We start from the raw sequence: 25,253 nt of genomic DNA on the forward strand, positions 1-25,253 counted from the left end.
GAAGAGATGGTCACGGGCTTTATCCTGCAATATTTGACTAGGAAAACTGTCTCACTGAGCTACTCCACCAGTCTGAAAAAGGAGCTACATCTGTGGCTAGTACATATGAAAGAAGACCTGTGCCTTCTATTTCCTGTACAGAGGCTTTTAGAAGAAGCTGCAAGTGTTCAAAAGAATTAATACATCAAGACTACCAAATAATTTCAATTTTTTTTCACTGAAGGACTTGTTAATATTGGTTTTTCTCCCCTAACAAAGCCCCTGGGGACAGTAGGTTGTTGCTGCAGGGAAACAAAACCCCTTCGCTCTATGCCAGCAATGTGTAGACCTTTAAATCACAAACCTGTCCCCAGCGATGGGGGCAAGACAAACAACGTTCACTATGGAGTTCCACAGTTGTGTCGACACAGCTATCTACCTACACCAACAGAAAAGTGACTGACAAAAGCAGAGCTGCCCCATTTGCAAGAACAGGCAAACTATTCAGAAGTATTGTGTTTCACAGAAGCATTATACAGACCAGATAAAACAGCACTACTTCTCACACAGCAGTGAACTGTGGGTAATTAAAAGTGCTAGGAAGCCATTAGTCTCATGCAGCACCTGGCTACCATACTATATTAATCTGTAATTTCAGCCTACACCAGTCAGTGGTGTTCTGCATGGTGCATTACATCAAGTCGCCAAGAAAGTCATTATAGTTTCAGATCTCTATCTCCCTCTGAAAAGAAGTATTTGCAGTGTCAGCTTTCAATTAATTTCCCAGCTGATGACCACCAGCTGCACGCTGTGCTGTAGAAGCTACAGGCAATGACTAAAGCACAACACCAGCCTATAAGCAAAATGTTCTCCTGTACACTTAATAACATACTGCATTTAATTTAAAACTGCAAGAGAAAAAAGAACCCCCAATATTTTAAATGCACAGCCTCATTTCCTCATTCACTAGAACTGGAAAAAGCCCCACACATGCAGCCCATCTAATACCAAAAAAGAAAGGTAAGAGAATCTTGCTTTACCAATTACTTCCCTACAGGTTAAAAAAAACAACACCAAAAAACAAAACCCAAACAAAAAAACAAGCAAACCACAAAAACGCACCACCACAAAACCAGCTCTATGAATACGGATCTATTTAGACAATCTTCAAAAATTCAATACACAGTTTTCCCTGGCTCCAAAGGAACGCTGGGACAGTAGCACTGCACCCATTCAAGAACTTTAAGCTGGTGATAGAATTTATTTTCCCCCTCAGTCAAGGATCAAGGAAGCTCTGCCTTTGTAAAGGGAAAAGGCATTTTCTTTAAAAGCAGCCACCTCGCAAAGAAAACAAAGTAAGTTCAAGACTTTATTTAAGCAAACCTATTTAATATGATATAAAGAAGGAAAAATGGTACCGTCAAAAACAGCACACTTGTCATACTGATATGCTTCCTATTTTTGCAGTAAGGGAAGAGCTGTTTTTAAAAAATGTAAATGCTCTTCAATTTAATGATGCTTTGGAGTCATCTGTGGAAGGAGATCTTCAGCTTGTCTTTATACATAACAACATATTGCTCTGAATACATTACTAATGATTAAAAGAAGTCATTAAACTGAGTTAATTCTACTGTCAAAACAATCAGCATGCATTCCAACACCCAAACTTCATGTGCATCCTACTAAATGCTGCCAACAAACATACTTATTCTATAAAACTGCCTCTTGTCTACACAGAATTATGGTGTTAAACCAATAAACTTGTTACCCCCAAACCCACCCTAAAACCTTATTTAAATGAAAGGGACACAGCAGTGTAATATTAACCAAGATTTCCCCCTTTTTTTCTCCCTTATTGTCTAAAGCTTACATTTTAATAAAAGTTAATATAAACTTAGATCCCATCCCTTCCTAGGACAATTCACAGAAGCAGCACTTGTAGAACAGGGATATACAGCTTTATCCATACGCTGTTATGGATACAGTTCTATAAGGCTTTAGAAGAAATCTGTCCTGCTCGTATTGCTAGAACTTACACAATGACAGTGCTTATGCCCTTCTTCCTCCCCCTGAAGTCTGTTCTTTGTCAGCAGACATTTCAATCGACCAGTGCACACAAAGGACAGCACTTTTCCTTTTCCTCATTCTTCTCCTGAATGAATAATGCCCACAGATTATTTCTCTTAACAGATACGCACCTTCCTCTTGCATCTATCAGGGAGGAAACACAAAAGCATGGAAATAATTTTGAGATCAGAGGACAAAGGAATTCTGTTCCTTCCAAGAAGGCAGCTTTGCAAGCCAGATCAGCATCCTTTGGCATTACTTGTTAAGTTCAGCATATTTGCCATTTCCATCATTCTTCAGTAGTTCACCGCACCAGCAGCGAGCCTTACTTTTTCCTCCATCATCTTCCCCTCAAGCACAGGAGATCACAGCTATACAGTCCATTAAGTGTTCAAAGACGCAAACCCCTCTAGATATTAATTCAATTCCATTTCTCACAGTCACCGACTCAGCCATGCGTAGTGCAATCCTGACGTCTGACCTCGCAGCCTCCTGTGAGCTGAATCCATACTTGCCGTTTTCCCATCCCTACGCAGCCATTGGGCACCGCGACTGACAGGCAGGGAGGCGAGCGTGCCAGCGGCGAGCTGCTCCGTACCCTGCCAAGTACCATCTGCGAAGCTATTTCTAGTCCTGCCAGCTCGTCGGGTTTCAGCACACAAACCCCACATCTGAAAAAGGTTATTGCTAACTTTCTCTCGTCACAGCTCTCATTTGTGTTCACGATCACTTAAGATCGACAAATCCATGCAAGTTTCAGGCAACAGTTAATTCGTTCCTGTAAAGTCTGCCTGGATTGATATTTAAAGGGAATTCACCTTCCGCTGAGTTCATAAGCAGGTACAGCAACACCCTTTTGAGAACAAGGCAGCACAGCCTCCATTTCTTGTTGGGAAAGGGATGTTTGTAGTTAAGTCTAAGCCAGGAAAATCTAAGCTTTGTGACAATCTAAATATTAGATATTTAGTTACAGGAATCAGTATGTTCACCAATCAGAAATCGGTTCACCAAGTCCTGCTGCAGCGCATCTTCACATCAATAAGTCAACCAAATGCTTGACAAGTCGAGCCCACCAAGCACAAAAAACAAGGAAGCAGACTAATATACATGTCAGGATAAAATTTTCTAAGGGTTTTTTCTTTGGGGGAAGATAAGAATTATGCTACAGCTTTTTCTTTGTTTTTTTTTTTTTAATTATTCTTTTCAGAATGTTTGTAGGCTGTTTTAAGGAGCTGCAATGCACTGGAGGAATAGTTTAAAAGCAAGTCTTACAATAAATAAAAATCTAGATGTCATAAGCAGTAGAGTAGAAAATAAAATATGATGAAAGCTGAAGGAGCAAGTGGGATTGTTGAGCTAACGACTGCTGTTATAAAGAGGACGTAACAAAACCAAGAGACTTGTGATTAGGAAGGCAGGAAAGCACTAGCATTCTTGACTAAGAGTCAGCTCTAGACACGGAAGGAAAATTTCTGCTCACACAGTTTCAGTTACCTGAGCCCATGAATTTTCTTCTGGGTTTAGGGTCTTGTAAGGGTTCACACAACCACCCTTCCCATGCCCCAGGGCAGAATAACCCCCAGTCTTGCAAGCCTTTCTTCTTCCCTTCGAAAAAAGCGATGGACGACATGGTTGTAACAAGCTATATAGAATACATGCTGGAAAAACCTTCTTTCGGGCATTTTTTTTTTGCCTCTAACAGCTCCACAGCAAGAAAAAGTACAAGTGCACCCAGTTTTTTTCAGCACTGGTTCCCTACGCAAGGTCTTTTATCCACAGCAGAATTAGTATGTTTTGTTCGCCTTTACTCCTAATTTCAGGTAGAAAGAACATGCCATGGACAGATTAGCTCCTGATTCCCACAAAACTACCCCTCAGTCCAGGACACACATCCATGAAAACCTTGTAGATGCACAGCCCAGCAGTCACACTTAACTTGGGTTTCAACCTACTAAGGAACTTCTCAGAAAGAATTCTCTCTGCTTAATGTGGGGAGCACTATAAGATCGTCCCTCATCTCAACACAACAACTCCATGAACACTTCCCTGCTCCAAAATTCTTAAATATTCAGATAATTTTGGTCTTCAGTGGGTCTGTCAACTGTAATACATTTCTTAGTAACTCCGTTCCATTTCAGGAAGAAAACAACAAAAAATTCCCGTGAGTGTGCAGTTACTAAAGGGATTTTTCATACAGCAAGGAAGTTACCTTTAGGTAGGTATACATTCTCACACTGTATGACTTCTGTCAAGCTACCCAAATACACGACCCTCCATAGAGGAATATGGGCTGCCTTTATTTATGCGCCAATTCCTACTCCATTTTCAAAATGGGATGTTAGGTAAAAATCAAGGTTTAAGAAACTCAGAAGCATGTTCTCCTTCTTGGAACTGTAAAGTACCTCTATCTACTAAAAACTAGCTTCAGACGTCCAAATTAAAAAAGACTGAGTGTAAACACTTACTGAACCTCTATCTAGACGTTATAGTTTCTACTCTCAGAGCAGAATGGAGCAGACAACAATGCAGAAGAGCTGTCCGTAAAAACTCAAGTTCTGAGCTTAACTGCTTCACCTTGGAAGTGCTTTGTGTTTTAATAAAAAAATCAGGGTCTCATCAAGTTTTACATGATGCCAAAGTCCACCACAAAAAACATATGACTATATTTGGAAAAGGTCATTTGTGTGCTGGAGAATTTCAAGAGGATTTAGTGTGTGCTTTTGCACAGAAAGTCACTAAACTTTCTTTCTCAGCAGTGTTCACAAGCTCCCAAAAACCCAACAAAAACAACTGGTTAAGATCACTCACTATACCTTAGATACCTTACAGAAGATTGGCAGACTGATATTTTTGAAAGCCATTACTGAGTGCAGCCCATTTTTCTAGATTCCAAGATCACCTCTTCCCGGCCCATCTCAGTTTCTTCTGAGGGTTTTATATCCTGGTGCCAACAAAAGCTAGATGAAGAGGAGATCTTGATCTGCCAATACCAGTTTGCAATTAAAAGCGAGCATGTTTGCAGTTAAAGCAAATGATGCACATTCATCCATTCATTTGCACCCATGGCAAAAGCAGGCCTAAATTATTTTCATGTCATACATGGCGTAGGCCTGGCCCATGCTCTAAAATGTTCAACTGCAGAAATCCAAATTTCATGAAGAAAAATAAAGCCCATCCTGCAGCAGAAAACAGATTATACATTCTGATATCAATCCAGAGATGAGAAAAGGACTCTTCTGGGGATGCTTCGTGTACTTACAAAATGCTGAGGCAAGTGGCAGTTCCATTCACAACTCATGAATGCATCCTCCCAGCATGCAAAAATAATATTAGGGAAAAAAAATCTCAGCATTCAGCATCTGCACCATAACTTGTCATCTCTAGAAAATTTTTCAAAGTTGTTGAAGCTTTTGAAAGACTCAAGAGGTTCAAGAATGAAGACAACAGAATCACACCACAGCCACATTTTGTTCATTAATGCAGTAGGGCAGGCAAGAGTTTTAACACTATCAACAGAATGAACAAACAAGGGATTATCAAATGGGCCTAAACCAGAAGCAAATTTTGAAAGTTAAATCCTGGACAATTGTTAAGAAAGAGGCAAATTTAAGCCACAGATTTTTCACAACTCCAGAGAAAGCACTTAGCACAACAGAATTAAGGTTTCCCAACAAGTATGAGAGCATTACAGAGAAGTTACATGTGGGAAGCTAGTAATCAGTTAAAAATAAAATAGAAAATACAGATCAGCAATATCTAATAATGAAAATATGAATTCAGAGACCATTGACTTGAACCTAAGCTAACATTTAGTCAACATATGGTTTCTGAAAGTTTTGTTCCATCTTGTTCAGGTACTTAAATAAAAAGAATCTCAAAGATTTTTTGTAATGGCTTGGACCAACAAGACTGTATCATTAATTAGCCAGCTTTAATACCATATAATTTCATCCTGTCAGGCTCTTTAAGTTTATACCAAGGATCACTTCCATTATATTTTTGATCCTTATTTTCTGAATGTCTCCAGAGTTTTCTGTTACATTGCCCATCTCAGAACAAGTAAGAAAAAGGAAGAGAAAAAAACAGTGCAAGTCGCCAGAGGCTTAAAAAATTGGAAACTTGCCAGACCAGAAAGAAAAAGATATCATGTTAACCTGTGCAACTGTTTAATACATACACCCCCTTAGACAGTTTTGCCACACGTCCTTTGCCTCACACAGGCGGCACAGTGAAGGGAGCCAAGTCCCATGGCTATCCTTGCTGCCACAAAATCCTTACGTGCAGAGGGACAGCTCACAGTCCTAGATTATATTTTCTATGAGTCTAGAAAATTATCTAAGCTATTTTAAGAATGTTAAGGCTAGAGGATTAAACACTCCAAAGCACCAAGAAGTGACAAGCTAAGCATCCATCTTAAACATTACTCCCTTGTTGAGATTTATTCTAAAGTTCTTACTTCACCATTACACTTCTCAAACCCCAGGCAGTTTTTTTTCTTATTTTGTACAAGGCATATTTTTGAAGTGCAAGACAAATAAGACTGCAGTACTCAAACCTTTTAACAAAGCAGTTCTGTTCAAGTTGTATCATTAAAACATATGTCTCCAAAAGCAGTCTGAGGGGAAAAAATGCATTTTTTGCACAGATTTTAATTTGTCTGGAGAAAAAGTGTCAATGAAGTCAGAAATGATAGTAGTATGTCTATATTCAGCCACCCAAAATCCAATTATTTTGTTCAGGCTTTTGAATAAAGTACACCATTTTCCAATAACTGAATTCTCTGAAGTAATCAAGTATCTCAACGGAACAAGGTAACAAAATATTTCTCCTTAATTTATTCCTTACTCTGTTATGACCTCAAACATTTCCAAAACAAGCTTACATTATTTGGTGGGGAAAAAAAATATCAGATGTTAGCTTGATTACTATATCCCTATCATACATACTAAAAGCTTCCATAAAACACTGGCTGTTCAACATCTTAATGGAAACACAAATTGTGTTTTGTCAGAAATATGTCCAACTTAGAAGGCATAAAATCTATGCCTATAAATAATTGCAGCTGATGCGTAAACCTTGAATTCAGACCGTACCAAATGATCAACAGCAACCCTTCTGAAAGGCATAGGCCATAGACTTCCTTGAGTTAACTCCTATCTGCATCTAATAATCTTTTCCTAAAGCTGCACAGCTTTTTACTTAAATTTTTTTCCCAAAATAGATAATCCACAACAGACCACATACATTAAGACATGTACACTGCTCCTCTGGACTGGATTTCCCCAGCTTCAGCTTCCAGCTACGACATGTTATTACAAATCTACCTACTGACTACAGCTCATCATCACAATGCCGTTTCTGCGAGGATCTGATTCAGATGTCATTACTGAACCTTTGAGTTTCCCCGTCTCAAAAAATACCTAGTAACTTCTGTGTCTCAGAACCCCTCTAATCAATATCTTCCCAGAACTGCTGATACCAGACTTCCAATAACTCCACTATACATCCAACAGCTCCATTAGTCCTTTTGACCAGACTCAGGTCTTGCAGACTTCGGTTCAGTTGACTACCCATTGAGTCCATATTCTTTACGGTGCCAATACCGCTGATGATCGTGAGTTGATACAATCTACAAAAATGGCCTACATTCTTTTTTCCTATACGTTTAAGTTCAGTATTTAGTCATATGAAGAATGCAGTTATTTCCACCCAGTTTATCAAACCGCTCTGATCACATGACTTCTTTTCATTATTTAGGGCTCCCCATCATGGGTCATCTGCATCAATATCAGTTTTAGGTTTTATTCCAGATCACCAGTCATGGGAGGTAGCACGGGATCAGAGATGAACTCCATGAACCGGACTCAGCAATGAATCACCCGTTTACAATCACACTCCGAGACCTGACAGCGAACAGTCCTCAACTTGCATACAATGTCCTATTATACCTATATTGTTCATTTGCTGATACTGCGCCACATTTCAATCCTAAATAAGAAACACAGCTCAACCACTTACCAGACACTGTCATCTTAATAAAAACGTCAACTGTACAAAGCTATATTCGATAAGCCTATACTAACTGGCAGCACCAGCCACCCTCCTTGGTTTCATGTTAACCATTCCATTATTTGCTTCACAGACAGGCCTATAATTATGTGGGTCTCCCTGTGAGCCTTTTAATTACTGGTGCATTCTTTTTTCCTGCCCTTTTGGATGTCTCACAATTATCCAAGATTTAATGACAGAAAAATAACCCAAAATCTTAATTGTCCATAGAATACTTTGGGCAATGCTTGAGTCCAATTTATCTGAACCTATGAAATAAAAATGTGAATTAAGTTGCTGTTACTGAATGTGCTCCTTAGCTCTTTCCCTATCATCTTGGGAGTGTGAAAGCTTAAATCGTGAACATTTTTAGCTAGCTATCAGAGATGTTTTAGTTATATTTAGTACTTCTAAAAGGGCAATGTACTTGGAAGATACACATTTATCTGGATGCTTATATATATTTCCAGCAACATGCTTTTTCACATACATTTGTTAGGTGACTAACTGCTTTGCTTAGTTCATTTTTGAGCACTATATGCTGGGAAGACACTAATTAACTTCATTATGTTTTCAAATCAAGACGCATTTTAAAAACATTCTTATAGTGAGGGATGCAGGCAACAGCAAGATCTGACACACAGCTTTACAAAGAAAGTACTAGAGCGCGTCACTTGCATGCAAGCAACTAAACTATCAGTTATCGCCATGAACAAGTTGCACATATTTTAAGTATGCTACTTCACAGAGTACCAACAACTAAAAAATGATGAAGAGAAGTAACTCCCAGCAAGCACCGCAAGAAAATGCATATATTTAGTCACTCAACTGGTGTCTTGATATACACGCGAAGCATTTAGGTTTTTTTAAAAAGACTAAAATCCCACCCACAGCAAAACAAATCTAAGCATGGATTAGGGAAGCTGACAAATCAGTTAGGTTAGAAAATATATTTTAAAGGATTTAGTGTCTCTTTCAAGAACTACAAAATTTATGACAGGACTTGCCACAACCAGATACAGTAGCCTTTAGAATGGACTTTTTATTATGGTTTTTGAGATGCAATAGATGGTACATAGCACCTACCTTGAATGTTTACAAAGTTTACGAGGTCTATTATGCAATTTCCGATCCCAATTCTCTGGATCACTGGAGTTACTATCATAAGGATGAGGCCGTCCTGCCATTCCACTGCCAGCTTCCTCACACTACTGCTCTGAAAAGCATACATGCAGCACTCACAACCTACATTAAGAGAGTAGTGTTTACCTTTAAATGCCACACACAAAAAAAATTACAGACATGCAGAATTCTGTGTTGTTAGGCTTTGTTTTTTTAAATAAAGATTGCAGAAAGCAAGATATACAGAAGCACAACTTCTAAATTGCCTGATAATAACATTCTATATGTTTTGCTGATACTTGCACTGAAGATTCTGTTATAAGAAATACAGTTCTGTAAGTGTTGGCAGACAACTTCAATTTTGCCACAATTAATTTCACTGTGTCCAAACAGAGAAGTCACTGGTCATAAAACACAAGGCAAACACATCATAATTTTCTTTTAAATGTGTGGTTAATGCAAAGAATGATCCCAACTGTAGAAGAGAGACCAAGTTTTATAATTTGAATGGCTGCCCAAGAGGAAAACAGGAATAAGATTAACAAATAGCAATCCTTAGAAACACTCAATGTAGTCCAGTTTCACTGACTTTTGCAGAAAAGTCACAAAAATTTAATAGAAAACCAGACATTATAAGCCTACCCTTCCTTGACTGGGCTCCAGTATTATGCTCAACTCACCAGAATTCACTCATAGATAAAACAACTTTGTGACTGTCAATGAAGACAGCCAATCTTCAATGACTGGTGTTCAAGTCATACCTATAAGTGACACTTGTGTCAAGACTTGAGTTATATAGTTCCAAATGATCTGATTACAAAAATGAAAAAGTAGCCACAAGTGAAGAGCTGATGATTGTACAGCATCTGGAAAAAAGAAATTAAATTACAGACAGATAAGCCTACTATGTTTCTCTGAAGTTTTAAGCTAAATATTTCAGAAACATTGTATGTCCAGCCCACACCCCTTTATTGCAATCAATGAAACTGATTCTTTTTTTTTTAAGTGAGTCCCAAAGGAATTGCAACTTCTTTGAAACAAGGTAGCTTCTCAAATAAAACGTCCCTCTAATCGTGGAAAATAAAAGAGCCCTTCTGACAAATTTGATTCTTTTAGCTAAATCCAAACTCAAATTTTTATTGCAAGAGAACAGTAGAGAACAAGCTTCTTAAAAATGTCAGTTGTATATGACTTTTTCCTTCATGTTCAGTTCTAACAAAGAAAACAGATTTTATACCAAGTATACAATCTCCACCACAGGGTTATGGTTCCCCCCCCCCCCCCCCCCGCCATTACAGCTTCTATAATTAAAAACACTTGGATTGGAAGACTCATATGGTCAGGTGTCCATATAGAGTCTGGAAAGGAAAAAACATTTTATTTACAATTATAGAAAATACTCAACTTTCTCATAAAAAAAAAAAAAAAAAAAAAAAAAAGCAAAAAGCTCTGATAAGCATTTCATTGTGTATTACCTGGAAATTCAGGTTATCAAAACACAGTCAACACGTGACAATACTACACAAACACAGAAGGTTATAGGATTTACACACATTTATCAGGTGTGTTTAGATCCTTAACATGGAGAAACCTACAACCTATTTCAGAATGGAAAAAGTATTATTAAGTAGGAAGGGGGAAGGAAGGCTGGTTTATAAATCCAGTCACAAGTTACTTGGCCAGCTGTCATTCAGAACTTAGGTGCAACATGATGTAACATTTTCATACACAAGCAAAACAAAAATAAAGGCACCTTGTATCCTGAATTGAAACAATTTGCGTTCGCTAGATGGAGTCACTCGAGCAAGGTATACAGTGAGTCTTCCTCCTCACGTTAACAGTGTTGGTTAGAAAAAGAAGTGAAGACCAGCATTATCCTAGCAGAACACCACAACTCCCATTCTGGAATCACTCCCTGCTACCGATTGCCACAGGAGCACAGGGCCCTGCTCCGACAAGCACCACAGTGATGGGCTCATTTAGCACCACCCGTTTCTTTTCAAGTTTTCGTTTTTCTCTCTTCTCTTTAAAGCCAGCTAATAGACTTATAAACACCTCATCCTCTCAGGTATGGACCAAAGCAGGTGCCTTATCAGAAACCAGTTGTCATCCAGCAGCTAGTTCTTACTAATTTCACTGAAGCAAGATGTCAATATTTGAATTTCACACTGAAAAGACATGTAAAAGCAGCTGTTTTCATGAGAACTGCAGCTGAAAGGAAAACTTCAAATCACTTTCTTAAATTCTCTCACTTTTTCTGCCTCCTCCCCATCTTTCATTTAATGAAAGCAATAGATTCAACAGGAGGATATAGGTTCACAAGGAAAAAGATGGTTTTAAGTAGGATCAGTTCCTCAATCTGCTTTGCTATACAGCTACACGCTTAAGCCAAAGGACACAGAAGAAGAGAAACAAATGGGACTGCTCCTCGCGAACATCAGTGTTCCCTTTTCCCAACTTAAAGCATATGAAGAACCCCAGCAGTGTCACCGATCAAGTACCTGACTGGCACACAACTCGGAACTAGAACACAGTTAAAAGATAAACAATCTGAAATCATCCAAAGCCACATCTTTGTGGAATTTCTAATACAGTTAAAGCATGTCACACTATCAGCTTGTGAACAAGAAACAGTCTTCCCTCCATCCTTCACTCAGCAGGATCTTAACAAATAACACTTCTATCAGAAACAATTTGCTGTAACACAGCTGGGTTTTTTTCTTGACCATTGTTGATAGCATTTGTGTGGATTATAAGCAAACGCATTTATCAGTTTTTATTTCAAGTTTTAACAAACCTGTAAGACAATAAATAAGGAAACTTTTTTTATGCTTTTCTCTATTGAAAATAGAAATTTTTCAATTAACAAATGCCATATAAATTCTGTAAACTAACTAACTAGTCCTCCTGATAAATTTTTGAACACCAACAAATCCACTTTTCCCTGCAACAGAAAAGAATGTTTCAACTGTGGTTCAAATGTTTGGTTTTGGGGTTTTTTTGTTAGTTTTGGGTTGGGTTTTTTCAATTCACATCGTGGGCCACAAAGAAAATATTTTTTGCTGAACATTCTGGTCTTGCATGCAAAACAAAAAACCAGCAAGAGTACATCGCCACAAGTACTATTCAATGCCTCCCATGAAATCAAGAAACTGATCTGAAATGTTTGTAAAGGCAAAAAGGCACTGGGAGTACATGAAATAAAATTTTAAAAAAATAATCAAATCCAAATATCCTTTGTAGATCACAAAACACTATCATATTGGCCAAACTGATTGCCATTCTGATTAGCTAATAAGCAATTCTCTAGGCTTAAAGAATGATTTCTTACCCCTCTGCAGAAAGCTAATACTCTGGAGAATTATTACACAGAATAACTGTGTAAAATAGGTAAATCAGGAAGTAGACTAACTTTCAAAGCTGTCAACACAGACAGCTAGAACACTTCAATTTGCTAACATCAACTTGAAGCCAGAATCCTCACTCATTTCTCAAAGTTGTAGACTACTGGAACACAAAGGAATTGTAAAGACAGACACCCAGTGGGTTTGTGGAAGCTAATAGTTTATGCGGTAGAGCCACCCTAGGCATTGCAAAATACAGTAATTAATGTGTTTACACCACTACTTGAAGAGCTCATGAAAGGATGTATCATACACTAACTTGTGATAGCTGTAGAATATATTATTATATTAATAACACTTAAAGCATATTCAGTTTTGTGCCATGACAAAATAAAATGCACCAAAGATGCACAGCAGATTAAGCAAGATTTAGGCAATATCAGATGCTGGAAAGAAGCGGACATACATTTTTGTGAGATGCAGGACTTTCACTTTTCAAGGTACTGCAAGTGAGCAGGGGGAAAGTGTGCTTTGGAAGTCTTTCAGGAAAGAAGTAAAGCTAATCTCAACTAATTATCAGTACACTTCAAGACAGCCAGCCACACTACATTTATTGAGAAAACTTGTAAGGCAGCAAAGCTTTGGGGTCTTACTGAAGAACACTATTAAAATAGCCTGAAGTTTTGAGACAGAGACCCAGGATGTCATCTTCCGGACGCCAGCTCATCAGATGGAACAAAGAACCGATTGCCCCAGCTGTCAGTATAGAGGACAACATTCAGATAACTAACATGTAATACTTCAGGCAGCTACTCAGCTTTACACCTTGGTCAGAAGCATTTCCTAAAGTAGGACAGGTTTCAGAAGCTCATCTGCTCTAACCTGCTCCATCAATGAAATACACCATAAGGGCGAACCAGGATGATCTGGAAGATCCAGTAGACATGTAACCAGCTAGGACAAAACCTGGCATCAGTTGTGACACTGAAACTCCCAAGATTCAGATTATGTAGACTTCCTGTAAGGGGTGACAGTCTGCTGTTTGCTGCTTCTAGTCATCAAAGCACAAGAGCAGCAATAACAAAAACTAACCTACAAGTAGGATTTACAGGGAATGCAAGCACAGTGACATTACATCCTAATTAAGAAATACAGTTCAAAGCACACATGCTTATAGTGCAGACACCACATATAATGGAGATCCATACCTGCCAAGTGAGTTTCTTGCAAACTAGTGCAGACATCAGCCATATAAAGTAGATTTTATAAATTATCATCATCAAAATGTTATCAAACCAACACTGATCAAAGCATAGCTAAGAGACATCCTCTGCGATAGTTTCAAGATTAACATAGCAGGTCAGGATTTAAGTGTCTCTTGATGAATAAGAAGGAAAAAAAATAATAATTGAGCAGTCATGGGATGCTGATGATATTCCTATTTCTATAGCACCATGAGCAACAGACAGCCTGTGACTATCTTGTCAGCTTTAACTTTGTAATTCCTAAAAGGAACGCGACTATAAAACACCTATCTGATATCGGAAGCCTAAAAAGCAAGAGGCAGATGATTCCTAATGCCTCCTCTGTATTAAGATTCATTGTGTAAACACAACCTAGGTAAACCTGTAAAAAGCGCAGTGGATTTAGCAACTTCTCCCACACAAAAGCAAAATTGTGCTTATCACTGCAGGAAAAAGGCACAAACCCTAACTTCTTGCCACTACTACTAGCCCTATCACCTGTGGCCCACCAATACAAAAACAGAAGGCAGACACGACAGAGGGCTTGGTAACACTCGGCATCAGTAACAAAATGAATAGCGTGAAACAATTTATCAGTTACATTTCTTGAAACAAGGAAGGTCTACACCCATGGTGGTACCCAGCAGTGACAATACATCTCAAATGAACAAGAAAATCCCAAATGATTTTTCAGATCTTAAATGAATTCTAAATTAGCTTTTGATTCCATATGTGTTTTAAAGATACATACTTTTATTGATAAACAACAGCCAGGCCAAGATTTAAGCAACAGTGCTAAAGGAAAGCTGTGCTGAAAGAAATTAGCATATGAGGGTTTGGTTTTTGCATATGCACACAGGACAAAACAGCCCCAGCCTCAAGCATACAACCTACGAAAGCATACAGTTTATAACAAAGTGACAGCAAAATCAGTGGTGACTATACTTGTGACTAATTTAATAAGCAGTGTCATCCACACATCAGCTGTTCACCATTTTCAAACGCAATTGCACCTAAAAGGAAAACTGGGATTCAAGAACGAATTTAATGTGCAATACGAGAGCTGCTTTAACTTGTCTTCCTCAACACCCAGTTTCCCTGGCATTAACACACTGGGCAAAAGCATAAATACAAATATGTGCTGAAAAAACTTGTAAGAACAGTCTTAAACATCGGTAGATGGCAATGATGATCACAGGCAGCATGTAATAGACTATGAGTTTTTGAGACAGAAACGGTACAAATCAAGAGATAATATGCAAAGGCTTTTGGCAGAAGATTTGTGCATCTTAACAGAAAAAAATTATCTCTGATGCTTTGCAAGAAAGAGACCTAGTCAAAGACAAATCCACACTGACAGACCTGCAAAACAAATACAATGGAACAATCTGCCTTAACTACAGAGAAATGGTTAAAAAAAAAAAAAAAAAAAAAAAAGAAAAGAAAAATCAGCCAGTTCCTTTTGACTGTACTTGTTTTCAAGCTATAGGAATTCAAGGTAACCGACACAAGATGATGCAGTGACAATTTATTTTTTTTTTCAGTTCAGATAAAAGAAAATAAGTGTGAGCTATCAAGTCACGAACTGTGATTAATGTGAAGTTGATAATTCATGTTTCTGGATCATCTAATTCAATAGCAATTGCAGAGAGAAAGAGAGGGTCTTCCAGGAAAAGGATCACCAAAGCTGAAGCAACAACAGAAATAAGTACTCTTTAAATGAATCATTACACATGATTCATGAAGGAAAAAGGCAAACAAAAAGAAGAAGAACAGAGATGACAGTCAAAAGGCTACCAAGGAGCCAGGTATTAATCATGTACTCGAATTCGTAAGAGGCAGCCATGAGTAAAGAACAAAAAGATACAATGTTCAACCACTTCTTTGGGCAAAGAAGGCAGACAACCCACAGACACAAACCTGGAAAAGGTCTTATGATGGAGCTGGATCCAAATTCTGAAAGAGAGGAGTTCTGAAGTGACACATTCGATGGGATCAGAGATAAGAAGGAAAGAGATGCAGAAGCAATAGCTAGAAACAAAAGTGAATTTAAAGAAAAAAAAAAGGTAATGATAGGCAACTGCAACAAATAATTGTGCTATGACAGATCTGTCATACAAGCAACTGGTATTTTCTGCAAATAAAAGACGGTTACGTGAAAAAAAGTTTTATAAAGACATCGAACTCATTATGAAGACAGCTTGAGTAGGCAAATCGATGCTTAAGGATTATGTAAAATAAGGATGCTCAGGAATCAGACGATCGCTACCAAGCAGCCCTCAGCAGTAACAGTGCGTCTGTACTGCCCAGGCAGCAACTGCAGGTTTTACCAACAAACATTATACGATTAAGACTGGTAAATTAAGCAGTGTTCAGCCTGCTCGTGACACCGCACGTCCCAGCGGTACCGCGGCACAGCCCCCGGCCGAAGGCGCCCCTGCCATGCCCTGAAAGCGCAGAGGCTCCAGCACAGGGCCGGGGAAAGCCGGGGCAGGCCGGAGGGCAGGTGCCACGCTCGGGCGGCCGGCTGGGGCACTCCGAGCCGCCTGCGGGCGGCTACAGCACCGCGCCGCTCCCTCACGGGCCGGGGCCGGCAGAGCCACGGACGGGCGGGCCTCCCGCCAGCCCCGAGGGGGCCCAGCGCCGGGCCGGAGGGGCACGTCGCCCGCCCCCTCCGCCACAGCAGCAACGGCCCCGGGCGCGGGGGAAGCGGCCCGGCGGCGCCGGCACACAGCTCCCGGCCAGCGCTGTGCCGCGCAGCCCCCCCGCCGCGCAGCCCCCCCACCGCGCAGCGCCCGCCCGCCACTCACCGCCCGGCCGGGCCACCGCCTCCCGCCGCCACCGGCCGCTGCGCCCAGGCCCGGCAGCCGCCGCCGCCGCCGCCAGGTCTCGCGAGAGCTGTCCGGCGCTCAGAGGAGAAGTAGGCGGTGGCGCCCAGGTCTCACGAGACTTGAGGAGCAGGGGGCGGGGCGAGGCGACGCCGTTGCTAGGGGCGGGCCGGCGCTGTGAGGCGGCGGGCGCTGCGGTGTCTGTGGGGCGGCGGCGGGCCGAGCCCGGGGCTGCCCGAGGGGCCGCTACCTCTCCCTCTCCGGGGCCCGTACCGCGATTCCGCCGGGCGCCGCAGCAGGGTGTGCGGCCGAACAAGCGGGGCCCCGCCGAATGTGGAGGCTGCCGGCCCGCGGGCCGGTGAGGCGGTGGCGGTGAGGCGGTGCCGGAGAGCGAGCGCCGCCCGCCGGCGGGAAGAGCCGCTTCTCGTCTCCCGCCTGCGGCCGCGGGAAGGCGGTGAGGAGAGATGAGGCAGGTGAGCCACGCTTTCCCCTGCAGCGATGCACGGGGGGGCGGTAACTGGGCGGCTGCCGTTGTGCCGGGGCTCGTCGGTGCCTGCACACGGGTGTCGTGAGGAGCCACCGTTACTGGTTCTGCACGGCGGCACGTACCGAGCACCCGGACCTCACTCCAACCCCGTGGTACTCTGGCACCATCGTCTGTCTGTACCTGCCTGGCACAGAAAAAAATAAAACCAAAGGAGGCTATAATGCAGTTCAGCTAGACGAGCTGACATCTCTTTTGTCTCAGCCTTCATCCTAAAACCCGTTCCTGACTTACATTACAACTATAATTTTTAGGCCTGTCCAGCCCTATAGGTTACATAGAGTCTGTGTAACCTTGCAGCCTATCTAGAAATACAATTAGCAGATGTGGCTTTCATTCCATAATACCCTAGCAGAATTATCACGTCCCACACTGTAAGCAACTTCAGTGTACTGAAGTGCCACAGTTGTTGAGGTGACACTAAGCCCTTTGCACTCCTCGCAGAGGCAGAATAAACCAATACCAAGACCCAACTGTATTCATATCTAAAGACAACATTTGTCTCTTTTTTTCTAAGATATTCTCTATAGCATCATTATTAAATACAGGCAGAGCTTGACTTCTGTATCAGGTGAAAGGACTGTAGGACTCTAGACAATAAGTATATGGAAGCAAATTTGAATTGGCAGACAGTTTGGGAGGAGGAATAGAAGGAGCAAATCTCTGCCCAAACCTTTGAATGTTTATCTGTTCTCCCTTGTGCACTGTGGGGAGCCAGTCGGGTTGCACAGTGGATATTTTGGGGCAGCCCGACTGTGAAGATCAACCACCATGTATGGGGTCTTCTCAGAGTCTCATAAAATGTCATTTCTAAGCCACTCTTGGGCCAAACCTCCCAGGGAAAACACGCAGGTAAGAGGCAACATGAATTGATATCCTGCTGGTGAGTGTATTCACCTTGAGCAGGGGTTATGATTTAACCTCTGGTGCAGGAAACCGACAAATTTACTGGCAGGTTTCAGAGACTGGAACTGTACAGCAAATGCCTCTTGTGTGCTTCTTCTATATCTTACAGAGCATCTTACTCTTTCAGGGGCACCTAAGCATTAAACTGCAGATTAAGTGAATGTACACCTCTGTACTTGCCCGATGCATTAGCAGATCTGACTGCTTCAGGCAGGAAATATTAGACAAGTTATACACCTTATGTACAGCAAGGAGAGGAGGGAAAGAGGGGCAAGAGAGCAAAGATTTTTGCCTTTGCTATACCAAAGTGCCCCATAAAAGACAGAAGCTTTGCTACAATATACAGCAAAACATGAATCTGTTAAATTAATTGTCTTTTCCATCCTTTAACAATAGCCACAGAGATAAACTACACAGTTCTAGAAATCCACCCGTAGAACAGTGACGGCCAAGCAACTTGCACAAAAGCTGTTAGAATGTGCTAACTAGGGGAGGAGTCAGATGTTACCTGCCGTTTAACAGTGAGCTGAGCAATATTAAACAGCAGTATTATTTACAGCAGAAAAACTGAGAAGCAGCTAAGAAAGCCAAATCACTAGCAGCTAAATCACCAGCAGTAGGTTTTACCTACAGATCTTACAATTTATCTAGTTTTTATTAGAGTCCTTGTGATTTTGGCTTTGTTAATTTTTTATGGATTTGGGTTTCTTTCACATGCGACTGTTTTACTTCCCATAAGGGTGGATATTGATATTAGTGCTTTTTGTTTCAATGAGTCATGAGTGAAAGATACAATTATATTTCATTTCACTAAAAATTTTATAAAAACCAGGTGTGTACAGTAGATACCCATCTGCACAGGTTAAGTCTTCGAGGACACAGGTCTTGGCAAAAAGCCCACGTCAGATCATAAAGCAAGGTTTTCTGCCTTGAAAGGAAGTATGTGCATAGAAACCACATTCCTCAGGGAGGACAGAGGCCTTCAAGAGGAAGACTTCCAAAGACCCTATCTTTGGAAGGCTGATCCTGTGGATGTGAAGAGATGTGGACCTAATACTTTTCTAACTGAATCTCACTATAACAGGGGACATAGGAAGTTACATGAATCTGGCAGTCACGTGCATATCTGAGTGTTGTGAAGTGCAGGCTCACTTAGTATTTACCTTGTTTATATGCAAGTACACACCCCGGCATAGACTTAAGGCACGTTCCAGTGCATGCGTGGGAAAACAACACAAGCATCCCCAAGAGTCATGCCACTGTCTCCTTCAATGACCATTGGCTGGAGATGAGATTTTGGCTCATACTAGCTAAAAACTCCACATTCATCCATGTGCAAGCTCAATTTTCCACTTTTTTTTTTTTTCTTAGAAAGATAGATGGGCAATACCATTTATCTCTCTGTACTGTTAATTCGTCATATCTTTATCATGCCTCTTTTTATTTATTTATTTTCTGACTGCTGTTGTTACCATTTATTATCATATGTAGGTGTTTCAGTGGCCCTATTATTTTTCACCATCATTTTCCTAGTCCTCTTCATGTATGAAAGCAAGATGACCAAAATTACACATTAGTCCAGGTGAAGATGAATCTTAGCAATGTATCATGGTATTAAAGTATTTTTTGTAACATCCTCTGCCCCACGCTGAATATTTTTCTCTTTTGACTGCTGCTACACTGATCAGAAGTTTGAGCTGAAAAGCCATAACAAGTCTGTTTTCTAGATAACTGCCATTAGTAAGTATTAGAATTCAAATTAGTTCTTTTTTCTAATGGGCATTAGCTAGCACTAATTCACCTGCCACTGTGCTGGTTTTAGTCTTTCTGAAGAGTCATACTGTATGTGGGCAAAGCAAACATGACTTCAGCCATAAATGAGACAATGCTAAGCATAGTTTGGCTGTGGCCATGTTTCTAGCTAAATGATGGTCAGTGGTGCATCACCTCTCCAAACCTGAAGCCCTTTATAAGCAACAAGTATTTTTTGAAATGTACAGAAAGTTTAAATATTTGTGTAAGCATCTTTCATCTACTGGGTAGCTGAAGTTTAGGAAGAACAAGTTGTTTAGATAATAATATTATTTGTTTAGATCAAAATGAAACAGTTTCTGAGTTTGGCATTTGAAGATTATATAGTTTCTGCATGTGTCATTATTGTAAGGGTACATAAATAGCTTTTGCTAGGTAAACACCTTTTGTTTAACAATCAATATCATTTTGTGCACAGGAAACACCAAAGGAAAAATTGCTTTCATGATTTTTGTATTTATATTGATGTAATACTTAAAAATCTTGCCCCAAATGCTGAATTGTACAGGTCAGCCAGTTGTTATGCTTTAAAAGAATGTCCAAGAGCTTTTGGTCCACTTTATTTAGTAATACATAAGTGAGACATAGTTAAAAAATGCAATTTTATTTAAATTAGCACAGAGGTCTGTTAAAAGAATAAATAGAAAGTGCACTTTAAGGCCTTGATTCTACAAATAGACAAGTGGCATGGAACCCCTGCCTGTGTGTGGGGTGCACCGATGTGCACAGACATACTACCTGCTTGCAGCATCAGAGCCTTTACATTACTGAAAGTATAGCCAAGATCATGAACTACAGTTCACTAGTTACAAGTACCTTTCTAGCCTTCAGCAGATTGCGTTTATATTTGCAATGATTTATAAGTTTTTTGCTAGGTTCCCCAAAGTAAGCTAGACATCAAACAAACAAATAAGAAGTGATACGGGAGCATACATAGAGACACTTTGGCTTAGAGCAGCAATTCATCTAGATTTGAGCTCAAATAATGGCAAATTTGAAGGCAACCACCATTATTCCTACTGAGAAAACTTTCTTATTAGTCAGAAATGATTGAGGGTTTTAAGCACATATGTGCATATACCATTCATAATAATTTTAATTTGCTGCTTTTTAAAATTATTGTTATCATAATTCTTTTTTTTCCCCATCTATTATGTCTGATTCTTTTTGAGTCCTGCTTAGACTTTAAATGTATTACAGCTAATAGTTCCTCTCCCAGGTTGATTTCTGCATGTTCTAATTTTGAGGATCTGAAAGTGAGATCCCAATTCTACAAAAAAGTGCATGTGAAAAAGAGTAATTTTATTTATGAGAGCCACTGCTCTCACAAATAAAAAATACTTACACATGAAGCCTAACACAACATACAGAAATTCAGAGATAGACAGTTTACAGAGAAAATGAGGGACAAAAAATACATATTGCAAGATTTTTGTTTCAGTTATAATTGTCTTGTATAGAATCATTTCCCAGTGTTATAGTTAGGGCCCTGTTTTGATAAGTGCTACCATCTCTGCTCCCAATGTTTCTGCAGTTGATTATAGGTTATCATCTATTGGAGGAGGGGAAGGTAATTAAATCTTCCCTTCATTTCAGTATTTTGCAAAATTTCATTTTTCTATTTCATACGGTTGTGGGTTTTTTTATTTTATCCTATTGTACTTTAAGATTAAGCTTTGCCTTTAATTTTTTGTCTTTTTTTTTTTGCCTTTCATTTTTTGATTGCACTTTCTAATCCTAAATTACTATCATGCAGCTTTTGCTATGTAATTAATGTTCACCTGATTTTAGGCCTTCTTCTGAAAATAAATGTGGATTTAAGTTTACATATTTTCATTAGTACAAAGTTGAACAAAATTTAGCCCTAGGCAAAATGGTGCCTTACTCTGGAGACAAATTCTATTGCATTTAGTCATTTTTAGTTAACAGTGCAAGCAGAACTAGTGATTACTACAACTGCTGTCTATGTAAAAGTAGTAGAACTGGTCTTAAATGATTTTTCAACTTTCTTACTGTTTTGGTTTTTTTTTTATGCTGGAAATTTCTAAGATACTTTAGCTGTTTAAAAGTTAATCAGCAGAAATTAGCAGCAATGGCCACAGGTGGACTGTAAATGCATTTTATCATTTATTATTTGGTTGTGAAGTGTCTAACTCAATAGGACTACTACAATCTTGCAATCTTGAGTGCAGCCTTTAATCCTTATTGCAGTTTGAATAAATAATAATAAAATGCCCTAATTGATCAATGATATACAGACACATGCTTACTTGGACAGACACAATGCTCTGTTTTTTTCACTATGGCTTTGTTTTAAAGAGTACATCCATGTAAGCTTTGCCCAGATCGATGGATTTCTTCTGCATTGCTGCCTGCAAATGCTCAGGGAGCAGCCTCCGACTTCTTATCTCACCCAGGACAATATCATCCTTGTTTCGAGGCCTTTGGGTCCTAGCATCCTCAAGGGCGCTGTGCACATCCTGCAGTTTCATCTGAAGCCAGTCCTGTCTCTCCACCGTGTGTCGATGCTCTCCAAGATTATGCATTAATTGCATCTCACTCACTGATCTTTTCCTGCATGAAAGAAAAGCAAAGAAAGAGACAAATAATGGCCCTTCTTGAATTCTAGATCTTCACTCAGAAACCCAGATTTGGGAACTTTCGTGAGGTATCACAATACAGAGCTGCAGAGCATAACTTTCTAATCTGTAAGGGATAGAATGACATACGGAGAAGAGATGGAGGTTGGATGGTGATTTTTATTAATAATGGATATGTTAGTGAGAAGGCATGAAAAATGGGTAGTCCAGTTTTATAACTGTATTGTTTGATTATATATTCATCATTTATTTTGGCTTTTGTAGATGAACTTGGGGCTTATATGATAATAGGAAATTTATTAATAGAACTATAGTATTTATGCAGTGGTAATTTTCCGTGAACACTAGAGCCAAGGAAGCATGATTTCCTGTGGATTTGTGTCTCAATGCTGATTGATGTTATCTGAGTTCCAGCTAGATTCTCGCATGGTAAAAAAGATGTTATCCTGTGTAGACCCCCCGCTAAGCGTCTAATAAGAGATGCAGTTTACCCAATGATATTCCTAAGAACACTTACCTGATTTTTCATCCTCTACTCAGCTGCCTATTTTCCAAAAATGTGTAAGAACACAGAGTATTTGAGATCTCTACAGCTGTATCTAGAGGACAGAATTTGGCCAGCTTGGCCAAAGTCTTCAAAAGCAGAGACAGAAAAACTCTCATACACATAACTTAGGTACAGACAAACCAGTCATATTCTCAAGAACAGCTAAAGTCATCCTCCAAACTTTGGAAGTGTATAAAAATGTACTTACATCATCGGTCTTCCATCAGAGTTTGTAAAAAAGCATATGGCATATAAAATGATTGCAGTCCTGGCCAGATTTTTTATAGAGGTCATTTTGTCTATAAAGATAGAAATGAATACAGGCATAAATCTGTATTTCAAGTAATTTCTGTTAATTCCAAAGAAAATTAGTTTAGAAAAAAGTTGAAGACAGACATCAGAAAAGTGATTTTGAAAAATTTTGAGTTTGTGAAATGGATTAGAGCAAGGAATGCAAATGAAGGATTTAGTTCTAATACTAATTTTGTGAGCAACTTAATGTTACTTCACAGGCAAGTCTACAGACTTTTGTCAGCCTTAGTTGCCCTGCATCATCATCACTGTATAGGTGCCCATCTGTTGGATAATTGGGAGAAAAGCACCATGTTCTTCCATCATTATTATTATCATTATTATTATTATTGTCATCATCATCTACTTTATATGCTCCAAGTATGTTGAAATACTTTTATATAGCTATGCAAGCTGACAGTTTTGTTCTTTTATCTACTTCTTTTGTATATCCTTTAGAATGAAGAAGTTGACACTTTCCTTGGCAATTTTGCATAGAGGCATAACTCTACTCAGTTATGTCATTCCCCTTTAATTGCATAAAAGAAATCAGAACTGAGCCCCTCATCTTTTCAGTGATAAACCTGCATTGCCAGTATGAATTCCACTCTGCTTTGTGCATCATCAGCAAAACTGCCACTTTGATATATTTGAAAAATATTTATTATTGATGATACTACAACAGGCAGTAATGACACAGTCCAAATACCAGTTTCCAGCTTGGGTTTTCACTATTGGCAGCCTGAAAAGGCATCTTTTTGTTATAACTGAAGACATTTGATACAGAGTAACTGAAACTTAAGAAATGTAAATATATAAGAAATATAAATATAGAACTCCACCATGTCATTTTTGCAATTATTTTCTGCAGCTTTACTCTAGGTCAGAAAAGCATTTATTACATGGTATCTTACATGATAGTATGAATGTGGTCCTAGCAGTCCATCTAACCCAATATTATAAATTCAGGACTTAGATTAAAGATATTTCTAACTCACTGTCTCAGATTTTTTCATTTCACAAATTTGATTCAGATAATAAACCAGTTTGATCTCACTAATATTAACTTTTTTTTAAATACTGTCTGAAAAAAAGCTAATATAAAAATTAATAAAGAATCAATGGTAGAATTTTCTAAATAAGTCTTCTAGAGCACTTGGAAGTAAAATAGAATATACTTACCAGATTGTGTCTTAAACAGATTTCTGGTTTGGGTATGTCGGCAGATGACTGTCTCTTGATGTCAAGTATATTTAAAGACTACTGAATTGGTTTAGTGGACCCCTTAAATGTAACTTTAAAATAGAGCTTCTAAGTAACTTAGAAGCCCTTTTATTGTCTCAGTTGATGTCACTCTCAACACACACCCTCCTGACCCTCATGTACCCACCCTCGGATGCTTTTGTTAATTTGGCATTTACAGGGAAAAGAAAGGTCTCAGCAAAAAGAAAGTATCCTGGGTAGCTGTGAAGAAGTTTGACTTTTAAATTCAGATTCCCTATTACTCATAGATTTGTGCGCAAGATAACATGATCTCTGAAGCTGTTGGAAGCATTTGCAAAGAAAACTTTGTGTTGTTAAATGCAGGCAGGTAAAACTTACATTAGACAGTGAGGTTAGTCATCTACAAATGCAAAATTAAAACAAAATATTGAAAAGTTGACTTCTGTAATACCTGTGGGAAACAAGAATTGTCACTTCAGGTCAGATACTAGGTTTCTTTGTGAAAGAATATACTGGAGAGGAGCAGAAACCAGAAGATGATAGAGGATCGTGGTTTTAATGAGAAACTGATGGTACTGAAAAGTTGTTAAAATACAGTGTTAGACTCTCCCTGTTCCATTATACCTATACCTATTAAAATCCCTGAATCTCTCAAATGCACTAGATAAAATGGAGGCATTTGAAAAGGCTGCGATAT

At 39.4% G+C, this 25,253-nt stretch overlaps 2 protein-coding genes across 6 annotated transcripts in view; both read right to left on the reverse strand.

Annotated features, from left to right (window-relative positions):
* Positions 1–16,668, reverse strand: part of BTBD10 (BTB domain containing 10) — a 29,809-nt gene extending 13,141 nt beyond the window's left edge. Inside the window, exons 1-3 of one of the 5 annotated variants that reach the window (XM_037401609.1) lie at positions 16,615–16,657; positions 9,978–10,082; positions 9,181–9,339 (exon numbers count right to left, since the gene is read on the reverse strand). In XM_037401609.1, coding sequence (XP_037257506.1) covers positions 9,181–9,281 — 101 coding nt within the window. In that variant the 5' untranslated portion in view covers positions 9,282–9,339; positions 9,978–10,082; positions 16,615–16,657. Of the gene's footprint in view, positions 1–2,177; positions 2,583–9,180; positions 9,340–9,896; positions 10,083–16,614 lie in introns of those variants that run through there. The other 4 variants (XM_037401608.1, XM_037401610.1, XM_037401611.1 and 1 more) reach the window with 4 other exon arrangements.
* Positions 16,669–22,194: 5,526 nt separating this feature from the next.
* On the reverse strand, positions 22,195–23,335 carry PTH (parathyroid hormone). Its single transcript, XM_037401616.1, has 2 exons — positions 23,250–23,335; positions 22,195–22,468 (listed from the first exon to the last, which is right to left on the reverse strand). Exons 1-2 carry the CDS (start codon positions 23,333–23,335, stop codon positions 22,195–22,197), a joined length of 360 nt encoding a protein of 119 aa, XP_037257513.1.
* Positions 23,336–25,253: the final 1,918 nt, after the last annotated feature.

Source organism: Falco rusticolus, chromosome 10 (genome assembly GCF_015220075.1).
Source record: "Falco rusticolus isolate bFalRus1 chromosome 10, bFalRus1.pri, whole genome shotgun sequence".
In the NCBI taxonomy this organism is placed as follows: domain Eukaryota; kingdom Metazoa; phylum Chordata; class Aves; order Falconiformes; family Falconidae; genus Falco; species Falco rusticolus.

What these genes read in the sequence shown, in the direction of transcription:
- PTH (XM_037401616.1), bottom strand. Translation starts at nt 23,335, where the DNA reads ATGACCTCTATAAAAAATCTGGCCAGGACTGCAATCATTTTATATGCC. An exon ending in TCTGATGGAAGACCGATGAT is followed by an intron (nt 22,469 to 23,249) that starts GTAAGTACATTT and finishes TCTTTCATGCAG; the next exon opens with GAAAAGATCAGTGAGTGAGA.